Source organism: Phoenix dactylifera, chromosome 4, assembly GCF_051530095.1.
Source record: "Phoenix dactylifera cultivar Ajwa chromosome 4, Ajwa_hap1_PhDact_Kaust_v1.1, whole genome shotgun sequence".
NCBI lineage: Eukaryota > Viridiplantae > Streptophyta > Magnoliopsida > Arecales > Arecaceae > Phoenix > Phoenix dactylifera.
The window spans coordinates 49,134,336-49,146,217 of record NC_143193.1 but is presented as its reverse complement, the minus strand read 5'-3'; the positions used below and the strand labels follow the sequence as shown (position 1 = coordinate 49,146,217).

General features: G+C 36.3%; 1 protein-coding gene across 1 annotated transcript; it reads left to right on the top strand.

The window, feature by feature from the left end:
• Nucleotides 1-303: 303 nt before the first annotated feature.
• On the top strand, nucleotides 304-9,894 carry LOC103704790 (CCR4-NOT transcription complex subunit). The gene is made up of 12 exons (XM_008788230.6): nucleotides 304-600; nucleotides 2,645-2,755; nucleotides 5,387-5,473; nucleotides 6,753-6,806; nucleotides 6,964-7,109; nucleotides 7,208-7,361; nucleotides 7,438-7,575; nucleotides 7,905-7,976; nucleotides 8,096-8,169; nucleotides 8,249-8,390; nucleotides 9,171-9,249; nucleotides 9,610-9,894. The coding sequence occupies exons 1-12, from the start codon at nucleotides 454-456 to the stop codon at nucleotides 9,705-9,707; spliced, it is 1,302 nt and encodes a 433-aa protein (XP_008786452.1). The 5' UTR covers nucleotides 304-453; the 3' UTR covers nucleotides 9,708-9,894.
• Nucleotides 9,895-11,882: the final 1,988 nt, after the last annotated feature.

Genomic DNA, 11,882 nt, shown 5'->3' with positions numbered 1-11,882 from the left:
CCGACTCTATTATTTATATATGTCCTCAATAATGGAGCCCCAACATCCATTTTGTCTTTCCCTGTGGATACTTGCAACTTGGTGAAATTGCCCTTTTACTATTTTTGGATTATCGATCAGAATTCTCTAAGTCAAATTATATTTGAAGGTTCGTTTGCCGTTGGATTTGAGCTGCAAAAGAACAATCAGTCCGAATACGACCGAGAACCCGCCATACACGCTCTCCCGAATGTCAAAGTCCACCGTGTAGAGCAGGCGGGCCCGAGCTGGAACTAAATTTCTACTCCAAAGCGGACCTAACCCGCACTCTCTAAAGTGGCTGAGCTCGTCTCGCTCTCCACTCGTCCCCAAGTCGACGCCTAGTCCCCAGAGATCTCCTTTCTCCGCTCGGGGGAGAAGAAGGAAAGAAGCTCTCTTTCTCCCCTTCTCTCCTCCCTTTCTCCCTTCGCCGCCATGATCGGAATCGAGGAATCCAAGAACCTCTTCGCGCTCCTCAACGCCGAGTCCCGAACCTTCGATGAGATATTTGCGGATTTCCTCTCCCGGTTCCCCCGCGAAGCCCACTTCCGGGTCTGCTCCTCCCTCGCCATGCTCTTGGAGGTACAAGCGATCGGATTCTTTATCTTGGAAACTTTTCGGTCCACTTGATTTCGTTCGGGTTCTTGAATTTTGGATAGGTTCTGGTTCTTAGGGTTTGGCGGTATGGATTTAGGGTTTAAGATGGTGGATATCGGAGTTTTTTTATCTTCTACGGTATGGTTAGCTGATTGGTTGTCGATATTTGGGATTATAGATGCATGTCTTTGCCTTTGTCGCAGCTGTGCTGCAAGATTATCTTTTTTTTTTCCCGCGGGGGCGGAGGGATCGGATGATTTTTTCAAGATTAGGTTCTGCTTGTTAGGGTTTCGTAGTTTCAGGGTTTAAGATGATGGATGTCGGTCGTTTATGATTCTTTTTCGTATGTCAAGCTGTTTGGTTGTTGAGATCTTCGATTATGAGTGCATCTATTTTTACATGCTGCAGTTTTTCCGCAAGATTCTTTTTTCCTTTGGATGAATTTATTCAAGCTCACTTTTTTTTTGCTGTTATGGTTTGGTAATTTAAGTTGAGGGTTTAAGATCCTAGATATCCGTCTTTCATGATGCTTTATCATATGTTTTAGCTAGTTGGTTGTTAATTTTGGAATATGGGTTTATTCATTGCTGTTGTTGCGAAGAAGTTGAAATTTTGGTTTATTTTTTTTAGTGGTTCTTGATGAATTTGTTCAGGCTTAGATCTCTAGGCTATTCGCTTTTTTCTCCTATACTATGTTTTGTTTTTATTTGATCTAGTTGTTTTTATCATAAATTGAATGTATTTTGCTTTTTATCTTCTAATGCGAATCCATCAGTTGCTTGCTGCTGGAGGTGTGGTCTGTGTTGTCAATGGAATTTCGGTTCTTTTCTGGTCGTTGTGTTTTAAGTGAATGGATATCAGAACTATTTTGGCTGATTGGATGTTGAGAATTTGGGATATGGGCATTTTTATTTGTGTTTGCCATGAAGATGCAGAAAAAGTTAGACATACTGTTTTCTCTTTATTATTTTATTATTTATGTTTTTTAAAAAAAAATAGTTGCTCTTATAACTGTAGCATGGACAAAGACATGGGAAGTGGGTGTTGGCAAGGGCTTTATTGTTTTAAATATTGTATAAAAGAAATCTTTATAAGATAATGCTTTTTAATGTATTTTAATATTAATGCTTTGAGAAGTCATATGAGTGTCTATGTCCTGACCAGTCTCTAAAAATGAACAGAAATTCACTTAATATCATTATGATAGTGTGGAGATTGACACTGACACACCTGCAATCTGAGCATCATGCATTTGCTCAATACATTTCTCCTAATAGCGGAATGGTTTCTAATATAACTATGATGGGTTGAAATTGTGGAACGGGTACAACTCTCCATCAATCTTTAGAGCTGTGATCAGAGAGTTTGATAAGTGTCCAAGTGTCTGATCTATCCAATTGGGTGTGGGTGTCTTGATGACATGGTCTAATGCTTGCTTGCTCATGATGGAATAATTTGAATCTTCCACCCTAACAACAATGTTACTTGATAGTGACTATCCTTGCAAAATACAAAGTTCCATGTATTCATTGTAAGGCCATTCCCCAAAACTTGTATGTGTATGCATACATATACATATGTACATACATCTATATTATATATTATAAATGTAGATGTTTATTTATATGCATGTATGTATGTATATAAGAATAGTTTATTTAATGAGTTTCCATGTAATGATTACTTTTCTACATGAGCTGAAAAAAAACTAATGTATTGTTGCTCTTCTTTCTAGCAGACCTTTCAAGATCTGTTTTTTATTTGAGTTAGCACTTTAATGTATACATGTTTGGAAGTCCTTTTAGTTGCGATAACTATAACTTTTTGGAGCGTTATTTGTCATTTATGTGTCTAGAAAAGGTACGTCCTATATTGATGTACTATGGTGGTGTGGGAACAATTCCTTTGTCAACTATTAAAATTTTCCATGATATTGCTCTAGAATAATCCTATTCATCATTCAATTGTTCTCCAAGAGGGTATGACAATTTTGGCAGTCTCATAAAAGTTGTTTTTTCTTTATGTCCAGGACAAGGGCATGCTTAAACCCAGCCAGCGTTTGGTTGCATTAGCTATCCTCCATCAAGCTTATTCCTCTCAACCACCCTCCTCGAACCCATTTATTTCCTTTCTTATAAATGTAAGTACTAAAATGATTATTTGTAAGCACTTTGAAATTTTATATTTGCAAAGTGTGAATTAATTTTTGTAAATATATGTTTCTAGAGAAGGCACCACTTACTTGAATCATCATAACATGGTGGGCATTAAGAATGCATGTAAGGACAAAGTAATGTTGATAAGTAAAGGATGCTTGCATTGTACACCTGATACAATTGCTTGAGGTTTGGAATAACTTCAAAGGATTTGTTTTTTTTTTTTTTTGCATTTTATACTGTAGTAAGTACTTGATTTGTGACAATGTGAGGAAGCATAAATCGGCAATTGCTTCCTCTTCTAGTATTCTAAACCTGGAATTTCAATAGTTATTGTTAAATGATGATCTGAAACTCAACTAAAGCCACCACTATGGCTATCAACATTGTTAGTGTTTCCACTATTGTCACTGCTTCTATTTGTATATTAATTATAATCCCCCCCCCCCCCCCCCCCCAAAAAAAAAAAAAAAAAAGAAAAAAAACATGTGGTCTATCATGTTGAGGAAGAATGGAAAATGTATAAAACATGATGTTATTTTTCATCATTCTATAAGGGTGACGTTCCCCCCAAAAACATGGATAATGTTAACTTAGTCTAACCTCACTTGCTGCATTTAGCAGATCTGAATTATGCATCTTGCATGCACACCTTGGTGATTTTAATGGTTGTGTATCACACCATTACACCCATAAATCATTTGTTCACCGGACTAACGCATTTCACCTGTTAGACTATAAAGTTAGTAGTTCTTTGATAGTTGCATCTTTTGACCTAGACATTTCATCGAGTATTTCTGGACTAAGTCGTGTTACTATGCTGACTCCCGATCCACTCCTGCACACAATTTGCTATTCTTTGCCTCCCATAACAGTGTATTTGCTCTGATTATTTGACTCTGTTCTTATGTACTCTGATTATATGGCCATATTTCAACTTCATCATAAAATTCCCTTCCCATTTAAATTTACAAACAAATATCCACGGCGAGTCAGCATTTTTTTTTGTGTGACTAGAATGGCACCTTGAATATTGACAATCTTGACTAGACTATTACCATAAGACTAGATGTGAGATGACTCATATAATATGAAGATTAGATCTTACAACTCATTCTAGTTTCTATGTAGTTTTAGATACTTTTTTTTTTCTGTAGATCTGTATTTTTCTCAACCAAACAGCAAAGACCATAAATACCCATGATGAAATTTGCAATGGCATCTTCATGTTGCTTCACTCCATTCCTACAATTTTTCAATCCTCTAGAAGTTTTTGCTTATATATCCAAACAGGTCCTAAAGGTGCCAGATTCTTTTCCACCATTTCATTTATATGAGATTCTCTTTGTAAATAGGGAGGACTTTAAGAGGATTCCAAGTACTTCATTAGAAATCTATGAGCATTAATAATTCCTTAATGTTCTATTCCAACACATGATACTTACATAAACAATCTGTTTTAAAAAGTTCACAATCTTATATATTGTGCTTCTCCTGGCATCTTTTACATATCACATAATAGCATATGAGTGATGTAAGTGGGACCCTGTGGGCAGAGATAGAAGATCTTGGGTTCTGAATGGGCTACTCTGTTATGAGTGTCGTTGGATAAGAAGGGCTCGTAAAGTCAGCCATTCTGGCAAGCCCTTTGGATCCTTGCAAGGAAGGAAGAAAACTAGTAGAAGAAAACCCAAAAGAGGAGGAGGAGGAGGAGGATGTTTGAATAACCATAACAGTATTTTATTTTATTTTTCGAGGAGGAAGAGGATGTGGAATCCACCACAACAGTATTTTTTTTCATAGAACCATTAAGCGCCATGGATGCAACACAGAGAGAATCGTCAATCTTAGTGAGTTTTCTAGGTTTTTCATTTTACAAGACATGCTTACATCCTTCGCGGAACCTATACTAGGGCACTTAAAGTTACACTAAAACAATATACTAATAATTTTGTCTTTCTAAATCCAAATAATCTGCTATCTACAACCCTCTTAACAAAGCATTATTGAATTCTAGATTAGATGAGTATTAATTTTTTTAATGAATACTTTATTCTAACCAAACAAATATTTACTCTTTATCTCGAGGAACTCTAAATTATATAAAGATTATATAAGATATTTCCTATGTTTTAGGCATCTAGGAACCCAAAAGTACTTGAAAAATAAACTAACAGAGGTTCCCTTAACTTTCAAATGACCACGGATCACATCTTTACTAGTCCAAGAACATTGTTACCCTGCAATTGATTCACTCTTGTTATAGCTTTCATCGAAGAGGAAAAGGGCCAAGGATTATGAGATTTTGTTTTGACTAGTCTTCATAGTTGTGCACCTTGGCAGATGACCCTGTCATATTCCTTTTCAAGTTCCGAACTTAATTACATTAATAGATTTACATTCAAATGCTTGTGCATGCAGCCTTTGTCAGATTATGTGCAAGATAACCGACAGACAGTTTTTGTAGCATGGCTACACTTTAGTTAAGTGCAACCTGTATCGCTTTATTTAGATAATGCTGTGTAGAGGATTGATCTGTACTTTTCTTGCTGAGATATACCTGCCAATCATTTTAATGCAATATTTCTTATGAATTCCATTCTTGATTTTTGCAGGCAGCTTGTGATGATGCAGCAGAGAAAATGGAAATGTCATTTATTCAACTGTTATTAGGATCTGCTGGTGTAAACAATAACAAAGAGGTCCTGAAATTTTATCCAGTGTCATACCCTCCTGCTGCACTTGCTTATTTATGTTTTCTATAGCAACTTATTGGGTTTTTAAGTTAGTGTAATGTCATCCCTTTATGATCTGAATATGACAAAATTATGATGTCTGATAACATCGTTCTCAACTATCTACTCTTTACTTTTGTTAATTAAAAATTTCAAACCTTCCCCAAGAGCATTATGAAATGGTTGGGTGTCAAAGTGTAAATACTTGCATGCACTTTCCTTTAGAAGGACATTGTCCAAAGGACTGTTATTCTGTCATGGTCTATTAGCAGAGTCATATTAGCTTCCACCTTCAAAAATATTGTTTATAATTTAGTAAAGCACCCCTATGCCATTAGATTCTGCAACTAAGTGACTTTTGCAAGTTAACATCTTAACAAGATTTCTTGCTGCACCTACAAAACTATAGTACATAGCTTCCCATAGCGAAGCTTTCAATGTGTATAGACCATGAGGTGGACATTTGTTTCACATGTTATAATTTATCCAGATTAGTGGATAGTTACATATACCCCCACTTTATGCTATTGTACCATTAAATTTGGGATGTTAACTCCTAATGATAGAATTTTTCAACAAACACCCTTAAAGCTATTAAAATTTTCTATAATATCTTTTAATTTCTACATACAAATTCTGGAAAGTCTAACATAGATATTAATGGGCCATGCTCCAACATCCATGGGCTTAATGAAATGGTTCAAATAGGTTGCTGTGGAAGACTTAGATAAAACTAGTTTCTTTGGAGTGCAGCAAATAAATATCTGATCTGATTCTATACATGCTTCCACACTGCTTCCAGATTGTTTTTAGAAGCTATTTTCTCCTTATCCTGCACTTGAATCATGCGCCCAAAACTGCTTTTGATCACACTTGCTTCCTATTGGAATGGAAACTTTACTAGTTTCTCTGTACAAATTGGCTTTTGATATATTATGCCGAGTTGGTTTTTTTGGAATCTTGTTTAGACCATATTCTATGGGGTCTCAATCTGAATCAACATGTCTAGGCAATTATATCAATCTCTCATGCTTTCAGTTCTTCTAATGTTACTTTCAGGCTACATGTATTTTCTATTTTGATGCGTTCTTTGTTGGGAACGATGATTTTCATTGCAATTGTACAACCACTTGATGATATTTGGCCAATATTCATTGCATTAGTTTATTCATAATATCATATCAGGATTTATTCTATTTTCGTTCAATATCTTTTTCAAATAGTTTGTCTTCTTTTTTCTGCTCAGGTTTTGAAGCAGTCCGCTGCAGATTACATCAAAGGATTTGATCCATCATCACATGTGAGTTTCTAGATTTTTTTTTGATATAATAGCATGAAGACTATGGGTACAGCTTCGGTATTGGGCAAGTTATGCAACATTTTGGGCAAATTCAGTTCAGTAGTTGATGTTTGTAGTGTATCCTTATGTCATCCATAAATGTTTTTCATTCGTTTAGGTTTTACTGCAACGTGAACAACTCCAGAAGCAACATTGTGATGGAACACAACCCGAGCCATACAAAAGCATTTTCAGGGCTGCAGCTGTTAAAAATGTTATACCAGATCCAGATGTCCCTCATGGTTGTGATGCAAATTCATCAGAGTATGACTGATTGATATTTTTTTTTTTAAAAAAAAATTGCTTTGGTTCCTTAGTAATTTGGTGAAATATTCATGTTAATCATTTTAATCATGTTTCAGTCTAAAGCTTTCCCCACCAGGAGCTAAACCAAGAATCGGGTCTGAAGATAGAGACACTGCTATAACTGATTTGCTTCAGAACCTGTCATTGGAAGGTCTAAGTCCTCAGTGGATTAGGCCTGCACCACCAAGGCTCCCAATACTAGATGGAGAGGCAAGACTGTCACTCTGGAGTTTAATCATCAGATATGTTCCATTCATGTACTAATGAATTTCTGATCATTATTCAGCTTATGTGGCTCAACCCTGACAATAACCATGAATTGCTGTGGGACTACGGAATGTGTGCTGACACCAGTCGCGGAGCTGCAGTCAGAGATTTGATTGCAAAAGCCTTGAAAGGTCCACTCGCACCTGCTCAACAGGAGGTTCTACTCTTCAAAAATCCTACACTTTCAGCTGTCAAAATGTCAAACAAAAACAGAAGCTGATGAAACAATGTATTGGCATATGAGTGGAGGAATTGCAAGCTTACTTGCTTAGCAAGATAGTTGTTCAAAACTTCAAATTGGTCAACAGTGTAGTCATGCTTTTTTCTTAAGATTAGCTTTTGTGCTTTTTACGTGCATATTATGCTGGACATGGGTCTGGATGCTTCGCTCTCCAAGTGTTGACATGACTACCATTGTCTTTGCTTTCTTTGGACTGTCTATACTCGAGATGCAAAACAGTTACATCTATTTCCAATTTCTTGCAGCAAGTCGTGGTAGAACTTGCAAAGGATCCAAAACTAGTTTATCACTGTGGACTTACTCCAAGAAAGCTGCCAGTATGTGATCTTTCTTTCTTTTTTTTTTTTTTTTTTCTCTTTGTTCCTTTTGTGCATCTGATTAATCTTGTAAGTTTGCCCCTATTCCAGTTTTTGAATGCATTACTTCTTATGTTTAGGATCTTGTTGAACACAACCCACTAATTGCGGTTGAAGTTCTGTCAAAATTAATGAACTCTCCTGAAATTTCAGAGTAAGCCTGTTTATTTGCTTTTCATAATGATATACATCCTTTTCTGTTTTGGATTTTTTATGCTCTGTTTTTCTCACAGGTATTTCACGGTTCTTGTCAATATGGAAATGAGTCTCCATTCTATGGAAGTTGTAAACAGGCTTACAACCGCAGTCGATCTCCCAACAGAGTTCGTGCACATGTACATCACAAACTGTATATCATCATGCGAAAATATTAAGGTCCTTTGTCTTTCCTTTTGAAGGCTCTGTTCTTCAAACATATGAATCTGAGGGAACTAATTCACTGGCAGCTGATGGGAGCGTTAATTGTCAGTTACTTGCAGTACTAACTATATAACTAAAATGTCAATTTTCTCCATGTTTCTACCTATAATAAAGTAATGTCCTTAGCATTAGAGTATGGTGATATGAAGCTTCAGTAGTGTACTTTTGCTTCATAAATATTATCCTTTTCATGTTTGATGAAGTATAATGTTTTTAAAAGATTTTCTCATGAAATTCTCAAAATTTGATGGATCACAGTCTCACTTACAAAGGGACCCCATGGGGATAAAATAAGGGTCACTTGTTAAGGTCAAGCAATATCCTTTAGATTTTGTCAACACTTTCTTGAGAAACTTTTACAACTTGAGTTACAAATGATTTAAAGATCTAAAGAATATTTTTTTGCTTTGCAGAAAATATTTATTTTATGGTTTTCTATTTATTCCTTAATAGATCATGGTTTTCTATGTTATAGAGGGCATAATTTTAATAATGCGGTCAAAGCAAGTTAGGATAGGGCCTGTCTGTTAAGATCGAACAGTACTATTTTCCTATTCTTCATGTGACAGTTTTTTTCCCCCTATAATAGTTCTCTAGATTGCCTCTTTTTCAGATGATTATGCTAATACCACAAAGTTCTTTTGTTCTATAGTTGAAAAATCTATTGGACTTTACATTATTTTGATAAAATTATAGAGTGCTTATTCCCTGTGTTGATGTTTTATCATTTTCCAGGATAAGTACATGCAAAACAGGCTCGTGAGATTGGTCTGCGTCTTTCTACAGAGCCTTATTCGGAACAAAATCATCAATGGTGATTTTATACATACTGCTTCTATTTGTCTCTGTGCCTGCATTCTGTTGATTTCATTTATGCATTCTTATACATACTGCTTCATGTGCCTATATTCTTGTGGTGGCTATGCTGATAATTGCATCTGGTCACACATTTCTGTGATGATAATGATGGATCACTTTTAATACTCTTTTTAACTCAAGTGTTTGCCTTCATGATGGATTTAGGTGACCTGTGCGTGTTGGATGTATATATATCCCAAGAACTTTTGCTTGTGGCTTATCGTTTGCATTTACATCAAGTCTATCCTTTGGTTTCAATGGATCATGACACGTCAAGACCAGTGCTGATATTTCTTTCAATTGTTCTCATGTGCAGTTCAAGATCTCTTCATTGAAGTCCAGGCTTTCTGCATTGAGTTTTCCAGGATCAGGGAAGCTGCCGGCTTGTTCAGGCTTCTCAAAACTTTGGAATGAGTTACCATATCTTCTCTATCTATTCTGTACATTCTGCTCAACTGTTGCCTTTGTTTTGCGACACGAAATGAAGAGCTTTAGAGGGTGTAACTCTCTTTCATAAATTTTCCATTTGAATCTTATCAGAGAGACTGTAATGACATCATCTATGAATATCTGAGAATATATTAGCTTCAGCTGGTTTCCAGATTTATTCTGTATGCTTGATTCATTTTTTTTGCATTATCTCTTGAAGGCAGGGCTGATCAGCAGTTTCAGCAGGCGCACTGTGTTTATTCACATCCAAAATGCAAGCATGCTTTCCGTCCCTGCTCGAGGCAGCATTTCCAGCCATTTCCCAGGCCTCATAATGTTTCAGTAAATTTACCACTTGGAGATAATCTTTTCTTTTTTTTTTGACGGAAAACCTTTAGGAGATAGTCGCATTTGCAACAATTGATAGCAAGAGCATCATGGAACGTTAAATTTATATGCATTTGCCGTAAAGATGTATTTGGTTTGAGGTTAAAACTGGTTTAAGTTGACATGAAGCTTCTCAGGGTCTCTGCTCAAGCTATTCAGCTATTCTTGCTATGCATTATTCAACAACCAACTTTTTTCAGCGACAAGAAATAAAAAAGAGTACTACTTTTCGTTTTTGTCTTGAGTAAACTAAACCGAAACCGTTTTGGAAAATGGAAGAGTTTATTCCTGAGTAAAGTCTATTGGCCTATTTTATACGAGTTAACTTGTTCTGCAGCCAAATGGAGCCTCTGAGTTCAGACAATGGGAAAGATCAACCCTGCACCTTGCTCTTCTAAGTTTGTAAAGGGAAACACAAAACTTGATAGCCTGCCATGTCATTCTCATGCTGAACAAATAATTAGTCTTGTTTGAAGAATGCATATGTTGTACGAGTGCTTAGAGAATTGAAGTTGAATTAGTCTTGTGTGTTATATTTGCATGTGGCTGGCATTCAAACCTCTAAAGCAGTTCCCAGCATGGATTCTCTTCCTCTTCTTTTATTTCAACATGGTCGGGGAGATGCGTTATAATGTTATTTTAGAAACGGCATGGCCCCTTTCATTGAGAGAGCGCCGTAGATCTGGATGAACTAAGTTCAGGATCAGCAGACAGCGTACTGTCAGAATAAACCTTGGGTGGCGTTGTGTCCAATCTTAACCCATATGACAATTATATGGTATGGCTAAGGTTGGACGGTACTATATCCAAATTATGATCCATTTGACAGCTGCTATCCAGTTTCAGGGGTTGGTTGTCCAAATGCTACCCCATTTGACAGCCACAATTCGAAGAAATTAACTACCTGCTTCCGAGTTCATTATGTATGACAACATTCCAATTTGTGTTCTAATGCAAGTGAGCCAAACTACTCCTAGGAGCTGAAAAAGTGAAGTAAAACTCTTGCTTTCAGATTCTTTTTTTAGCAAAGAAAATCCATATAATTTTTACGAGAAAATAGAAACTGAAGTGATTCGAAAATGATGAATAAATATTACCGATTAGATTTTTCAAATCAAATGTGGTGGTACCTTCAAGGGATCCTTATCATCATATCATCATGTATAAACTCAGTACCAGAGCACTTAATGGCTCTAGTCTCAAGTGTTTTATTGCTTCTCCCAATTGTCTTGAATTATTGAAGACCCATTTGGTTGTGCAGTAATTTAAAATAAAGGAAAAACTTACCTCTTCTAAATGATATCAGCCATATTCTGCCAAATATCTTATTTTTGGCAGAGTAGAAAATGTTACAAATATATTTTACTAGTTTGACTCACTTATTAAACAGAATTATCTCGGGCTAACAATATTTGCAACCAAACAGATCCTACGAGACACTTGAAAGTTGGAAGTGTTTGCTACTATGCAAATTTACGAGCCCAAAAGTATGACCTTCACCTGCCACTCCACTTTCATCAAATAAAAAAAAAGAAAACCAACCACTCTACATGATCAAAGACTTAGCTCAGCCATTCCTGTGCCATGAGATCTTTGTCCTATTCCATTTCCAGGGAACATCGCTCCTACGTCCCAAAATATAATTACGCTCTCTTGGAAACCCATGTTAAAGACAAGGAAACATGACAGGACTGAATGATGCCTCCCTTTCAACGTGGAAGGTTATCCTCCTCGACATTATGTCTGAGTATCCCCACGAGGAGATGCTAACTC

Coding starts and splice junctions, on each gene's coding strand:
- LOC103704790 (XM_008788230.6), top strand. CDS start 454: ATGATCGGAATCGAGGAATCCAAGAACCTCTTCGCGCTCCTCAACGCC. Junction 2,756..5,386: donor TTATTTCCTTTCTTATAAAT/GTAAGTACTAAA, acceptor TGATTTTTGCAG/GCAGCTTGTGATGATGCAGC. Junction 7,576..7,904: donor TCGCACCTGCTCAACAGGAG/GTTCTACTCTTC, acceptor AATTTCTTGCAG/CAAGTCGTGGTAGAACTTGC.